At 45.0% G+C, this 16,213-nt stretch overlaps 1 protein-coding gene across 1 annotated transcript; it reads left to right on the forward strand.

Moving 5' to 3' along the window:
- Positions 1 to 1,287: 1,287 nt before the first annotated feature.
- Positions 1,288 to 15,727, forward strand: STC1 (stanniocalcin 1). The gene is made up of 4 exons (XM_005899024.3): positions 1,288 to 1,631; positions 3,951 to 4,093; positions 5,039 to 5,250; positions 12,671 to 15,727. Exons 1-4 carry the CDS (start codon positions 1,514 to 1,516, stop codon positions 12,939 to 12,941), a joined length of 744 nt encoding a protein of 247 aa, XP_005899086.1. The 5' UTR covers positions 1,288 to 1,513; the 3' UTR covers positions 12,942 to 15,727.
- The last annotated feature ends 486 nt before the right edge of the window (positions 15,728 to 16,213 follow it).

The raw sequence follows: 16,213 nt of genomic DNA on the forward strand, positions 1-16,213 counted from the left end.
CTTTCACTCCAACCCAGCCCTTAATGACCACCTTCAATCCTAACCATCAATCCTAAATCCTCTCCAAGATCATTAGCCTCCTTCACAAGTTAGGGACAAGCCTCAGTATTGCCTACAGCCCACTTATAAGAAAATATGAACTTCTATCCTAGGCATGGTTGTGATGCCACAGTAATTTTCTTATTACATATCAAGCTTATTAGCCCTTTCTCCAACACATGCTGGTCTCTTACCCCTTCTTCCCTGTCTTGCCCACCCCCTAATCCCTCCCCACTCAACAAGAAATGAACTGGTTTACCCAACAGGTTTATTCTTGCTTTGGCCAGCTTATTGTTTCAATGTGATTATGAAGTTGCTGGGCTTGAATACACAGTTTATTAATTTCCAGGCATTCACGATGTCTCCCTGTTGAGCAGAATATATGTAGGTATTCATGTGTCTAGCTGTGGTAACTAACACTCTTGGAGTCTGCAGTCTTGCTGGTAACAAAAAAGATGGGAGTCAAGGTTAATTTATGTTACTAGACATTGTTTTAGAGATATCAGGAATGCTAGACTCCAACTTTGGCATTTGACAGGTTGGAAAACAGGTAGAACAGGGTAAAAGGATTTGACCAGGGTCATAGAGCTGATCAATAGAGGAACTGGGGTGACAGCTCAGAGCTCTCATTTTCCAGTCCACCAGGGCCCTTATCCTCCTACATGTCCCTTTACAAAAGCTCATATATGTGAAAACTCAGGATGGATGTCCACATACAGCCAAAATGCCTTGCAGACCTGTGAACACACTTACACTGAGAAGATGGGGAGGTACTATCTACGTAACTTACAACACTGAGACAGTGCTATGAAAATTATAGTAAAACTGCTGTAATGAGCTTAAATTCGAATCCAAAGAGACCCCACTACTCATCCTGCCTGGATTGCATTCCTTCCCATAGCACACAGTTTTAAAAGATGGTTAGATTTCCCAAAGCACCTGGTTGAGTTCATCATACGATTTCCCTTTAATTCGACCAACACAAAATCATCCCTGAATTCTGTGAAAATAGCTTTTTCATACATCTCTGCACACACAGTCACACACACGTATAAAACATTGGCAGCAGGTACTTTTAATTTGCTGGAAAATATTTCTAAGAAGTCAAACAGCTCTAGCCCAATGAGCACGCCCTCCGATTGGCTGGCCAGACCAGCTGAGGGACCTGATTGGTCCCTGATCCTGAGGACCGATAAGAACGGCTATAAAATCCCTGGGTGCAGCTCTGGGCCCCCAGTTTGCAAAAGCCAGAGGTGCAAGAAGCAGCGACTGCAGCAGCAACAACAGCAGCAGCAAAAAGCGCCAGCGGAAGCAACATCAGCAGCAGCAACAACAGAAAAATCCTCATCAAATCCTCACCTAGGTTCTCAGTGTATCCAGATCCACATCTTCACTCAAGCCGGGAGAGGGAAAGAGGAAAGGGGGGGAGGAAAAAAAAAAAAAACCCAGCAACTTAGCGGAAACTTCTCAGAGAATGCTCCAAAACTCAGCAGTGCTTCTGGTGCTGGTGATCAGTGCTTCTGCAACCCATGAGGCGGAGCAGAATGATTCTGTGAGCCTCAGGAAATCCCGGGTGGCAGCTCAGAACTCAGGTAAGCGGCAAACCCAGGACCGGTTTCTCCCGCAAGGAGCTGTCCTCATTTGCCTCTCGCTTTTGCAACTGTGTCTGTGACGGCTGATCTTGATAATAAATGTGCTGCATGCCTGAAGGCAATAAACTGCCAGTGTAATCCAATAGCCTTAGGAAGTGGAGCTCCTTTGTTTAATAAATTGCATGCAACTAACGAAGAAGCTGGGCGCTCTGCTGAGGGTATTTCATTGCATAAGCCTAGCCTGATTGCCTGAAATCTGGCACGTACCCTCTTGGTAGGGGGGGGAGGGGGGTGCGGGGGGAGGGGGCGGGGGAGAGGCTTGAATGTTGGCATGCTTCAAAGCGCTCTCTATACTTTCCAGAAGCCGAAGCTGATCTTGAGGTGAGACGTGACTTGTCTGATGCTGCTCCTCTTCCTTCACCCTAAAGACCCCATAACTTGACTTCCTCGGCCCTTCAGGGAACACACAGAAAGCTCCCTCTGCAGAGCGATTTACCGAGCCATAGCCCTCCAGTCTGACAAATTCAGGGCAGATTTATAGAAAACCCTATACATCCCACCCCCACCCACCCCGCACCCCGCGACACTGCTCCTTCCGTCTGTCTCTGCTCTCTCAGGGCTCCATTCAATCCCCACGCAGCCCCTTGGCCAGGGAGCCCCCTCGTAAAAAAGTATCTGTGAAAGGTAGCAGCTATTTCTCCAAGGGGGCGGGGGTCTCTCTCTAGTCCTGACTCCCGGAGCAGTCAATTGTGTATTATCTTAGCCTCTAAAGGAAAAGAGTCCTCAGGAAGCCGGCATTGACACCTCTGCCTTTGGACTTGGCTTGTCCATCTTGCTTGCCTTCCATGCCGGCTCGCTCTCTCTCTCTGCCCCCACCCCGCCCCGCCCCGACCGTCAGTAAAGATGGGCTCGCAGGTGTTGGACGCCGCTCCCCTCGAAAGAGCACAGGTCCCTGCCGAGAGGAGGGCTTTGGTTCACTTCCTTTTGTACTTAGTTGCTATAGAGATGCCGTGATTCACAATTCCAGCTTGCCTAAAACAATAGCAACCCTAATGCATATTAAAACTGCTTTAAGCAAAGTTATAATTTGAACCCGTGGAAATATATAATTAGGGAAATGACTTGTAACATCCCAGAGGCTGCGGGGGGAGGGGGGGCCGGAGGGGGGGGCCGGGGGGGAGGGGCCGCCTAACCGAATCGTGCTTTTGATCTCAGAGGAGACTCCTATGGTATGAAGGCTGCAGATCATTTCTCGATGAGCTGCCTGCCAGAACACCCCCCCCCCCGCTTCTGTAGGAGAGAAATTACTTTTATGGGAGATCTTATCCACAATGTAGAAAGCCTCATGCAAGTTCTTTGCGGTTTTCTTTCCGTCTTGCACAAGGGGGTGCCTTGGCCTTGTTATTCTACACCTGTGTTTCTCTCTTTTTTAAAAAAATGGCTTTTAATATGAGAGATTATACATACCTCTAAGCACTGTCCTATGGAGGGGGGTTGGGATGAAACATGAAAGGATCAGATTTCTTTCCGCCAATAGGAAGGTAAGTTAAACGCCCTAAATCAGAAGGGTCTCCAAGTGGACTCCTAGCAAGTTCTTCTCTGCCATTTAGGCCAAATGTCCATGCTTATTGGGGTTTCCCTGGTGGCACAGATGGTAAAGAATCTGCCTGCCAATGCAGGAAACACGGGTTCAGTCCCTGATTTGGGAAGATCCCCTGGAGAAGGAAATGACAATCCACTCCAGTATTCTTGCCTGGAAAATCCCATGGACAGAGCAGCCTGACAGGCTACAATCAGAGTGTCACAAAGAGTCAGACCCGATTGAGCACGCACACGCACACACACATGTCCATCCTTATTACCCTGGAGTGTATTTTTTTGGAAGCCAGATAGACTCCCTGGCCCTTCCTCCGCCTAAACTTGTCCACCCATCACTGCCTTCCCAGGCTTTCAGCCTTTAGGACATGACCTTGGATTCTGCAGAGTTCCTTCAAGAACTGTGCATGCCTGATCTTCCAATCTTACTTCTCCGACCACCAAAACTGTATGGGATGGTGAGACCAAGAGTATGCCTCCAAGGGAAAACTCATTCCCACTCCTCCATGTGCTCTGGTTCTTATAAGCAAAAGGAGTCTGCTTGTCCCCTCTCTTCTTCATCCCCCACACCACTCTGAATGGGTCTTTTTGGTAGCCCCATCACAGACTCCCAGGAGAAGTTCTTCTCACCCCTTTGTCTTTGAATTTTGCCACCACATCACCATGATCTGTCCAGAGCATCCTCACCGTTTGACCCAGATTGGATGGATTTGTATCTTTCAGCTGAAGTGATTCGCTGCCTCAACAGCGCGCTGCAGGTTGGCTGTGGAGCTTTTGCATGCCTGGAAAACTCCACCTGTGACACAGATGGGATGTATGACATCTGTAAATCCTTCTTGTACAGCGCTGCTAAATTTGACACTCAGGTAATAAGACCTTGACCCCTGCTCCCACTGGCTATATGTCATTAACGGTGTATGAAACTATTGTTCTTCGGACCGTCTTGTAGGGAACCAGCTCTGCTTCCCAGCCTCCCTACTCTAAATTCTCATCTCTAACGTGTGTATACACACACACACACACACACACACACACACACACACACTGTGGGCTAAGAAATAGGTTCTATATAAACCACTCTCCACCCACTCTAATGCACAATTGTAACACGCTGACAGAGGCTGTCTTATAAGGGAGGGGTGATGAGCGGAAAATCTTTGCTTCTTCAAGAGGAAATAAAAATGTTCTTCTAACAAAGAAGCTCTTCTCACTATATAAGCCAGCATACTAGCTTGCTTGTTTGTTTGTTTACTAGCTTGTGGTTTGAGTTATCAAATCTCAATCCAGAGAATACAATCTATTCTCTAAGAATACTGTCTATTTTTAGGCTGCAGAGTGGTTGGTTATGGTTCATCTCTTTTTGTCATCTCATTTCATTTCTATGGAGCTCAATTCTCAAGGTAGTCTAAGGGAATAGGGATTAAAAAAAAAATCTTGACTGCAGCCTACAATTCTCTTATTACAAGGACATTTAGAGGGCTGGCTTCCCTGGTGGCTCAGTGGTAAAGAATCTGCCTGCGATGCAGAAGATGCAGGAGATGCAGGTTCAATCCCTGGGTCAGGAAGATCCCCAGGAGGAGGGCATGGCAACCCACTCCAGTATTCTTACCTGGAGAATGTCATGGACAGAGGAACCTGGCAGGCTACAGTCCATGGGGTCATAAGAGTTGGGGGTTAGAGTTATGGGTTAAGGGTTAGGGTTAGAGACAGTGCCAAGGCATGCCCCCTTAAGTTCCACATACTGTAGGCACTGTCCTCTCTGTTCAGCTCAAGCTAAAGTTTGTCCTCTTGCCCCCCTCCTTCCTCGGCAGGGAAAAGCATTTGTCAAAGAGAGCTTAAAGTGCATCGCCAACGGGGTCACCTCCAAGGTCTTCCTGGCCATTCGGAGGTGCTCTACTTTCCAGAGGATGATCGCCGAAGTCCAGGAGGAGTGCTACACCAAGCTGAACGTGTGCAGTGTCGCCAAGCGGAACCCGGAAGCCATCACGGAAGTCGTCCAGCTCCCTAATCATTTCTCCAACAGGTACAGATGAATCCACTTTTTGGCAATTGTGGGGGAGGAGGGAGTGGTTGACTGGCAGAGCCAGATACAGAAGGGGTTAAATTGCCACAATCGTGCTCTTATTTTAGCTTGCAGTCTTCCCAGCTTTTGCAGGAAAAAATATGTTTGTGATTGTCTGTGACAGCTTAGGCAGCCCGGATTTTTTTTCACTGTTGTAGGAAAGTCTTTCCATGCATCTAATAGAAAACTTCATCCACAGCATCCCTGGGTGCATTGCCTTGAAGGGAATTATGAAGTTTATGGAAACAAGCTTTTGAGACATCCAGTTGGGCTGAAATCGTGACTAGGCAAAGTACAGTCGGTCATCATGAAACCTTGGTCAAATGTCATCAACAGACTTCTAAAACTGCATGTATTTTGAGTCAGTCCGAAGTCCCCCTAGATATTTCACTGGGTATCCCAGAGCAAGCCACCTCCCTTTGGCGGGACTCAAATTTCCTTTGGGAAAAGTGAAATGGCTGGACTAGATGATTCCCATGTTCCCTTCCAGGTCTGTCATCCCATTCTTCTAGTCCAGGGTTTCCTGGAATGGTTTTCTGCTGATTCCCTGGATCCCTGAGCCCAAGCCACTGAGCTAGTAATATCTGAGCATCACACCCTTCTGCATCCTTGACTCACTGTCTTTACCAGACAGGAGTGAGCACCTAAGACATGAGATGGCAGGCATGCTCATTTCATGGCCTAGAAAGCTTTCTGGTAAGACCTGGGCTTCATCATCCGTGATCAAGTTCAGAGAGGTTCTAATGGGGCCAGCATGGAAGTATGGCAGGGACAATGCAGACCAGTCAAGTTCGGCCTCCTGTGATGCCGCACAGCCTAAAACTTGACTCCTAGTCCTGAAGGACTATTATTCTCTGATTCTCCAGTCAAATTTGCACATATCACAAAGATCAGACCCTGTGGGTTGCTCTGACCACAAGACAGCTAACACAGCCTTACCAGATTGATTTCCTAGCCAGAGGCTGCCTCCCTTCTTCACAGAGTCCTTAATAACCTAGTCCTTCTGGGGCTAACCATTAAGTTAGTCATTTATACATGGTAGCCCTAGTGGTAAAGAACCTGCCTGCCAGTGCAGGAGATGTAAGAGACACGGGTTCAATCTCTGGGTCAGGAAGATCCCCTGGAGGAGGGCACGACAATCCACTGCAGTATTTTTGCCCAGAGAATCCCATGGACAGAAGAGCCTGGTGGGCTACTGTCCATAGGGTCACACAGATCAGACATGACTGAAGCGATTTAGCATGCACACACGGAAAATGGAAAAGTAGCTCCTCCTTAGAGAAAGGCTGAGGCCTCTGACATTAAACTTTGTAAATTTCTGATTCACCCTGACTACAGATCACTGCACTTCAGAACCTCATGTCAGTTTATAAAAGTCATGTGTTCAGTCTTTGGACGTGACCCTGTCATGGTCCTAACCGATGTTCTGAGAACAGGAAAGTCAAATTCATCATTTATCTCAAGTGGCCTGTCTCTTTATATTGACCTTAGTCTTAATATTCTTAGGAAGATTCTTATTACATCTGGAGAGGGGGCGGGGGGGAAAACAGTCTGATACTTGGAGATTCTTCACCCTAAGGAAAAGAAGTAAAGATTGCTAGGTTTGACAGGCGCTAGGGACCAGGGGGCTAATGGACATGAACTTGAGCAAATTCCAGGAGATAGTGGAGGACACGGAAGTCTGGCATGCTGCAGTCCATGGGGTCATAAAGAGTCAAGCACAACTTAGTGACTCAATAACAATATCAAGGACCAAGTATGTGTTTGTGTGGTAACTGGGCAGGAATATGTTAGTACAGCCATTATCGGTTTTAATCTTTAAGGGTCCAAAGACAGTTCATAACCTATAACATGGCATATGGCCAATTTTGAGACACTACTCATGTCTCTGATTCAACTGAGGTAGCGTCTTTCATTATGAAGCCAGAGCTCTTAGAGAAAGGAGAATATAGATTGTGGACTGGTGATACTAAGAATCTAAAAAGAGACTAGAAATAGGAGTTTTTTGATTTTTTTTTTTTTTTTTTGGCCACACTGTGCAGTATGTGGGATTTTAGTTCCCTGACCAGGGATGGAACCCACGACCCCTGCAGTGGAAGCTGAGTCTTAACCACAGGACCGCCAGGGAAGTCCAGTAATAGAAATGTTTAAGCAGGCCATTATTCTTTTCAACAGATGTCTTGTTCTCACCTTTAGAAAGTGGTCACACAGAATCTGGTTATCATCCTCTGTCATCTTAGAAGAATCACCTTTATTAGGGAAAACAGTCAGTCTCTTGAAGACTAGAATCTTCCATGCAACTGTACCTTTCCCCAATTATTTGACTTCAACTGGCTAGTATTATTCCTGCTCAGAACTAGAGATTTCCGGTTCCATGCTGGGCTCTGGTTTGCTCTATTTAAGCTTCTCACTCTCCTGCCACATCCTGCTTTCCCAGCCTCTGTCCCACCATAGATACACAGTAAGTTGTGCCAACTGGCACAGAATTGTGAAAGGAAGTAGTTACAGGTTCATTCCACCTTCCTGTGACTTATCTAGCATGAGATTTGGGCCTGGGAGAATCCAAAAGCCTGTGACTGGACCAGGAGCCAGAACAGGGAACTTTTCCATGAGAGAAATGCGCTTAGAAGAGGAAGAATAGCTGGAGTGTCCCCCTGCCTGGATTTGCACACTATATTTTCAATAAGGAGGGAAGATGGCAAAATTGATCAGGCAGGTTGGGCAGCTGTGAGACTTGAGAAGAAATTGGACCATTCCAGATCCAGAGTGGGAAAACTGACAAAGCTTCCAACTCTCTAGGGCATGGATAGGGAACAGGAAACAGAAGAATAATATTGATCAAGGGAAACAAAGGACTATTTATAAACCTTCACACAGAATGTTCCTAGGCAGTATGTGTGTATTTGGGTAAGCATGGCTGAAACAGTAGCTATGGAGAATATCTGATCTTATTCTTTACCGAGAAAATAAAGTCACTGATGGAATTTTCAAAGGGGAAGCAAGAAACATGCTTTAAAGGGTACTTCCAGGCTGAGGGGAGAGGAGGAGGTCTTCCCCGGTAGCTTAGTGGTAAAGAATCCCCCAGACAATGTAGGAGCCACAGGAGACGCAGGTTCAATCCCTGAATGAGAGAGATCCCCTGGAGGAGGAAATGGAAGCTCACTCCAGTATTCTTGCCTGGAGAATCCCATGGACAGAGAAGCCTGGCAAGCTACAGTCCATGGCATCGCAAAACATTGGATACAACTGAGCGACTGAGCACACACCCATCAGGCTGGGTAATCAGAATTTTACCCACCAAATCTTGGGAGTACCTCCCACCGCCTCACCCGATAAAGATGACAAAAGGAATCGTCTTAAATTGTTTTAACTCTTCCTACAAAGGATGGTCCTTAAGCAAATTTGAACTTTTTTTTTGTTGCTATTGTTAAATTGAGAAGGAACGTATATATCAAACCCCAGAAACAAGTCATAGCTAGAAATGACCATAAAGATTATCTAGGCTAACTGTCTCATTTTGGTAATTAAAGAACAGACCAAGAGAGGGGGTGACTTGCTGAAGGTCACACAGCTAGTGAATGACAGTGTTGAGCCTAAAATTCACACAGCCCTGATCCAAGCTCTTTGATTTCCACTTCAAAAATGGCAGCAGGTAAAACCTCTAGGAGATAGCCACAGTCTAAAAATGGAATACCAAACAGAATACAATAAATGTAGCCCCTGGTGATCAACAATTGAAGTTGTGTGCATTCTCTCCTCAAAGAGAAGGCACATCTCACCAATAGCTATAGTAACATCAAGATTTGATACAAGATGGTGATCCAGAAATACGTGACAAGGGCTAAATCAACTTTTTCTGGAGACACGATTTCTTCAGTAACCTCACTGAGGTGGCTTAGAGATAGGAAAGATCTGTCTCAATCACTAGAGGTTAATGCCATGTTCCAGCCCTTAATGAAGAGGTGTAGAGTTAACCTTTTGCTTGCTCAGGCAAATGGTGTAGACATAAAGGCAGTCTCGTAGGTTTCCCACACTTGCAGGAGCTGCTGCTGGAGCCATGGACATTTTCTATTCGAAGGCACTCTCTTAGCCTACCCTTGTTTAGTTAACAAGCTCCATGGGAGAGGCTAAGGGTAGATTTGGGGGGAGTTGCTAAGAGCAGTCAGGCTGGCCAGGATCATCCTCAAGAAGCATCAAGAACAGGTGGCCTATTGGGGTTAGCAGAGAAAGCAACAGTAAAAGTAGGTGTTTTCAGAGTTGGAGAGCAGGTGTCTGGACAAAACGGGACCAGAGGAACACATAAATGGCCTTAAAGAGGTAAGGCTAGTTGCAGAAGCTTAGTTCCTTTACTGGTGTTGGACTTTTCATCCAGACTAGAGTCTTCAGTGTTGCCCTAAGGGAAGATCCTCTTTTCCAGCCCATTTGGAAGACCATTAAGTGTGAACAGTTCTTTCTAGAAATGGAAAGATTAACTTCTAAGTTATACAGTCCATGTTGCAGGGAGCGGGGGTGAGGGAGGGAGTGGTGGGCAGGAAGGTGAGGGGTCACAAACCTTCTTCTCTAGGATCTAAAACACCCTGTGAAATAGACAAAGAGATCCAGGGAACCACATCCCAGCAGAGCACAAGAGATGCCTGGGGATCTATGTGGGTGTGTAGATGTCTACTTTGTTCATACAAAGTAGTCTATTCTCACTTTTTCCAAAACCACTTCTCTCCCCATTTCCCCATCCAAGCGAGATCTGCTTTGACTCATGTGCTTTATAATTCCGAAGGGTTGGAAAATGTGTCTCTGTGCCAGGGAGTCCCAATTTTAACAACAGCTGGATATAATCCTCCTTCACGGAAGAGGTCGAGCCAGGACTGTATCCAAGACCCAGACACTTTACTCCCTGCGTCCCCAGCTTCGTTCTGCTCCCTCACAGAAGGGTGATGGCTTTGCTTCAGTGCCCACATTCCACTCTATTTACTGTACATCCTTGAAAGGACCTCTGGAGGTGGGAGGAGGGTTAAGTTATTCTGGAAAGATGTTTGATCCTGTGTTCTATGAGGTGAGTTAAAAATAAACAGGTTTCTTTTCATGGAAGATCGTGGCCCAGCAGTCTTAGGGCTCCTCTGAGAAAAGGGTCTCTCTACGTAAATACTGCAGACCACCATCATCAGGGGGCTTCCCAGGCGGTGCTAGTGGTAAAGAACCCGCATGCAAATGCAGGAGACACAAGAGATATGGGTTCGATATCTGGGTTGGGAAGATCCCCTGGAGGAAGAAACAGCAACCCACTCCAGTATTCTTGACTGGGAAATCCCAAGGACAGAGGAACCTGGTGGACTACAGTCCATAGGGTGGCAAAGAGCTGGACACAACTACAGCAACTTAGCACGGGCCATCATCAGGAGAGTCCTTTTAGTGAGCACAGAACTGATGGGTTTGACAACTGCCTCCTCAAAATGGAGCAGATGCATCCCAATTCAAACTGGAAAATACCAAAACTGTCTTCCCAACAAATAGGACCAGTAATTTATATGTGTTAAATATTAGACAGTTTACTGACAAAAGGTCAATGACAAGGTTCAAGTGTGTTCTTGATGTCATAAAAGACTCCTTTTTTGGTAATTTCCATGCTGTCTAACTCACAGGTACTGATTTTTCAAAAACCTGCATCAAAGGGAATATTACCTAAGAATATTTGCTGTGTAACATTTACACAATTGTTTTCACATCTTCTGCACTGCCATCTTATTCATGGAAAAATGTCCTATGACTAAAATGATGAAACCATATTCTTCATGGAAAAAAAAAAATATATATATATATGTTAGTTTAATCCTTTCTGAGCCACAATGATTAGCCACAGTATTTCAGATGCTTCAAGAATTCAGATCAAAGATGAAGGAAATTTATAACAAACACGAATTTTTTTGTGTGAAACTTACCAGAAGACATACAGATAATTTTTTCTTTAGGGAACCATGACTTTGGAAATAACTCTATTTTGAAAGCTTCATTTCCTCAATGGCCACAAAATAAATCAACAGATAGACAGTGAGCAGGCAATATGGCCCTAGGACTTGGGCACATGAGGAGCACAGAGAATAAGGACACATATCCTGCCTTCAGCAAAGCTTACAGTCTAGTCAGGAAAACAAAACCATCAGCAAACAAGTGATGGTCACCAAATATCTAAAAAAACATCCCCCCACCACTCAGCAAAAGTTTGAGTGGTGTGAGAAACTTCTTGAAATGATAGAAGCAAGAAGCATTAAGGGCCTCCAGCCTTTCTATGTAAATATCCTCATTGCCTGGCATTTGGTCCTCTCACTGCACTATCCCTTTGCAGGAAGACTGAAAATGACTGCGACAATAACCTTCAGAGAGGCTAGCCAAGGGATGACAGGGAACTCAGACTGAGTAGAAAAATGCATTAGATAACTGAAGACAGGGATCCCCTTTAAAAATTGAAATTTAGGGATTTCCTTGGCAATCCAGTGGTTAGGGCCCCATGTTTCCACTGAGGAACATGGGTTCCATTCCTGATTGGGGAACTAAAATCCCACAAGCCACTCAATGTGACCAAAAAAAAAAAAAGAAATTTAGTCAGAATATGCACACATACCATCAAGAAAAAGAAAAATTGCAGAGTCACCAAAATAACCGTAAATGCTTTCACGGTGTGCAGTGACTATTGACATATAAGTGTGAGTGCTGGGTTACATCATCCATTTGATCAAGTCTTTGCTTCTACGTCTAGCCCACTGGAGGGCTTCTCTGGTAGTTCAGTGGTAAAGAATCCGCCTGCCAATACAAGAGATGCAGGTTTGATCCCAGGGTCACGAAGATCCTCTGGAGGAGGAAATGGCAACCCACTCCAGTATTCTTGCCTAGAAAATTCCATGGACAGAGAAGCCTGGCGGGCTACAGTCTGTGGGGTCACAAAGAGTCGGACATGACCGAGCAACTAATCACACACTAGCCCATTGGATGACCCGGGACAGTCACTTCAGCTATCCTACCTTAATTTCTTCTCTGTAAAAAGAGATGATGAAATAATCGTTAAATTACCTTCACAATCCCCATCTAGCTCCATGATTCTGTTTCTAAAGATTTTATAACTCGCCATGAGCCCACTATTCAAAGTACAATCTCAATCTCCTAAGCACTAAACATGAATACAGAACCATCTTTACTCTGGGTGGTAACTCAAGGCAGCGCATACACTCACACTAAGAAGATGCTGCATGAAAGTTAGAGGCAAAAGCCACCTTCAACTGATGCTACCCATGGGTGTTTGGTCTGGCCATTTGGGCTGGGTGTTGGCTGCAGCCCAGATGAAAGCCAGGGTCTTGCCTTGCTCTCACCGAATGACCCCTCTTTCCCAATGCAGATACTATAACAGACTTGTCCGAAGCCTACTGGACTGTGACGAAGACACAGTCAGCACCATTAGAGACAGCCTGATGGAGAAAATCGGCCCCAACATGGCCAGCCTCTTTCACATCCTGCAGACGGATCACTGTGCCCATACACAGCAGCGAGCTGACTTCAACAGGAGGCGTGCCAATGAGCCACAGAAGCTGAAAGTCCTCCTCAGGAACCTCCGAGGTGAGGTGGCCTCTCCCTCCCACATCAAACGCACCTCCCAGGAGAGTGCCTAGCCGGGGAGAGGCAGTCACAGCCTCAGCAAACTACGATCGTTTTAAGGGTGTTTACGCACCAACTTTGAGTGTACTGTGCCTGGTTTGATTTTTTTTTTTTAAGTAGTTCCTATTTTCTATCCCTCTTCCCTTAAAGAAAAATTGCATGAAACTAGGCTTCTGTAATCAATTTCTCAACATTTTGCAATGGCGGCATTCCCACCAATAGAACATATGTGATCTCTATGCCTCTCCTCGGGAGAAAGTGGCCTCTTTTATCACTTCCCTCCACTCGGTCTTTTCCCAGCTCCCCTCCAACAACTCTCAAACACAAAACATTCACATAACTCCCCAGACATTGTCATTTGAAGATGCGGAGCCCTTTAGAATGGTTGCCCCAGTAGAGTTAGCTGATAAGAAGCAACTTAATTTAAATGCATGTCTTAAACCAATGCTCATAAAGATGCTCAGTGGAATTCGTGTTATGAATCTGTGCTGGCCATGGACGAATATGAATGTCATATTTGAGTTCTTGATCTCTCATGAGCTAGTGTCTTATGGTCTTGATCCTCAATGTCTAATTTCCTTCCCAACACATTTACCAAATTGCTCGAGCCTGGCTCTCCAACCAGACTTGGAGCCTGCATCTTCTTGCATCGAATGAAAAACAAAAAGCTAACATCTCTAAGTACTGTAACTGCTCAGAGCTTTAAAAGTATCTTTAACAATTGTCTTAAAACCAGAGAATCTTAAGGTCTAACTGTGGAATATAAATAGGTGAAAACTAATGTACTGTACATAAATTCCAGAGGACTCTGCTTAAACAAAGCAGTATATAATAACTTTATTGCATATAGATTTAGTTTTGTAACTTAGCTTTATTTTTCTTTTCCTGGGAATGGAATAACTATCTCACTTCCAGATATCCACATAAATGCTCCTTGTGGCCTTTTTTATAACTAAGGGGGTAGAAGTAGTTTTACTCAACATCAAAACTTAAGATGGGCCTGTATGAGATAGAAAAAAAAAACAACAGGTTTATCTGAAGGACCCCAGGCAAGATGTTAATCTCCCAGCCCACCTCAACCCAGAGGCTACTCTTGACTTAGACCTATCCTGAAACAGCTCTGTCACATCCAACTGAGAATTACAGGAGCCAGAAAGAGCGACCCTTTGAGCTTGGGCCACTTAAGAGTGTGATCCGGCCTGCTATGCCTTGGGAAGTGGCAGTTCTTGACTTGTCACCGTTCATCAGTGCCTGGTTCTCTGGCAACATGATGATGGGGTAGGAGGCTTTCCATGAACTCAATCAGGAATGAGTCAATCAGCCTTTGGGTCTTTAGTTCGGGACTTGGGGCTGAGGGGGTATAAGTAACCCTGGGTTGTCCAGCCTTAATAAACTCCTCTTATTACATTTTTGTCCTGTAGCACGCTGCCTTGCTGAAGTAGTCCTGGCAGCCGGGCCATCTCTGTATAGGATTGCAAAAAAAAAAAAACAAAAAAAAAAAGAAAAAAAAAAAGAGGGAAAAACAGAGCTGGCGGTTTGATCCTTTCTGCCATGATGTTTACAAGATGGCGACCACCAAAGCCAAATGATTAACCTAGCTATGAACAACAGTAGTTTCTCAGGGTCACTGTCCTTGAACCCAACAGTCCCTTAGGAGCGTCACTGCCCACCAAAGGTCAACGTCGAGAGAGGAAGAGGGAGGAGGGGTAGGACTGTAAGGGCCACTCCAAACTCGCTTAGGTAGAAACCACTGGTGCTTGACTCTCACTCAGATGAACTTCCTATCTGTCCGAATCAGAGTGGTAGGGATCCTGGTGGGAGGAGGGAGGGCACATCTCCAGAAAAACGAAAAGCAATACAACTTTACCACAAAGCCTTTAAAACCAGTAACGTGCTGCTCAAGGACCAAGAGTGGATGCACAGACCTAGCAGCTGCACAAGCGGCTGCTTTTGTCCCCACACAGCCTCTCAGCGTGTTGACATCAGATTGTTAAGAGCATTTTTATACCCAGAACTGCCCCATCCCCAGGTCCCCAAACATATGGACACTGCCTTAGCCTCTTGGAAATCAGGTAGATCATATTCTAAGTTGATTCTCCCTCACCCTCCCTCCACCATCCCTCCCCACCCCAAACCTGCCCCCAGGCAAGGCTGGCTTCTCCAAACCAGAAAAGCTATTCAAGTTTTGTGTGTTATGTCCATTTCGCACTAAGCCAGGATCCCAATGCAACAAATAGTTTATGAGTATTCCTAGCGAAATTCTCTCTTAACTTCAGTCCAGTGGATTCTCTTTGATTTGCTGTGACCTCTTCAAACCGTGGTACCCCCTCCTTTTCTCCCCACAATAATATTTATATATGTATCTATAATACATATATCTACACATACGGAAAGAAGCAGTTCTCACAATATTGCTAGTTTTTTGCATCTCTTTTCCCTCCATCCTACTCCCTCCAATTCCCCCTTCAACTTCCAAAGCTTTGTCTTGTGTTTGCTGCACAGAGTGATTTGGGGGGCTGACCTAGACCAGTTTGCATGATTCTTCTCTTGTGATTTGGTTGCACTTTAGACATTTTTGTGCCATTATATTTGCATTATGTATTTATAATTTAAATGATATTTAGGTTTTTGGCTGAGTACTGGAATAAACAGTGAGCATATCTGGTATATGTCATTATTTATTGTTAAATTACATTTTTAAGCTCCATGTGCATATAAAGGTTATAAAACATATCATGGTAATGACAGATGCAAGTTATTTTATTTGCTTATTTTTATAATTAAAGATACCATAGCATAATATGAAGCCTTTGGTGAATTCCTTCTAAGATAAAAAATAATAATAATAAAGTGTTACGTTTTATTGTTTTTTTTCCCCTATGTCTTTCATTGTTATTCTTTAAAAATTTCTTGAATGAGACTTTCTGAACATGAGGTGAATGGCTGATTAGTTTCTTTACAGTTGCTGATGAAGTGCCAATATGTGGATGAACATAGTTTAAAGTCAACATTTTCCAAATCCCCTTAAAAACATTTAGTGGCTCCCATTACCTGCACAGTAAAATTGCAACCCAAACTCCTCACCACCCTAGAGGAAGCTTTATAGTCTGGTGCTGCTTCGCTCTCCAGCCTCAAGACATACCTTCTGTTCAATGGAGTCTATTCTCCCTCCATGACCCAGTTTGGGAACGGGCTGTGCTCTCTCTCCTTTCCATGCCTTTATTTATGCTGTTCTCACTTTCTAGATGTTTCCCTCCATCCTTTGCCTAGACAGGCAGCACCTTTG

Source organism: Bos mutus, chromosome 8, assembly GCF_027580195.1.
Source record: "Bos mutus isolate GX-2022 chromosome 8, NWIPB_WYAK_1.1, whole genome shotgun sequence".
NCBI classification, from domain to species: domain Eukaryota; kingdom Metazoa; phylum Chordata; class Mammalia; order Artiodactyla; family Bovidae; genus Bos; species Bos mutus.

What these genes read in the sequence shown, in the direction of transcription:
- STC1 (XM_005899024.3), top strand. Translation starts at nt 1,514, where the DNA reads ATGCTCCAAAACTCAGCAGTGCTTCTGGTGCTGGTGATCAGTGCTTCT. An exon ending in GGTGGCAGCTCAGAACTCAG is followed by an intron (nt 1,632 to 3,950) that starts GTAAGCGGCAAA and finishes TGTATCTTTCAG; the next exon opens with CTGAAGTGATTCGCTGCCTC. An exon ending in CCTAATCATTTCTCCAACAG is followed by an intron (nt 5,251 to 12,670) that starts GTACAGATGAAT and finishes TTCCCAATGCAG; the next exon opens with ATACTATAACAGACTTGTCC.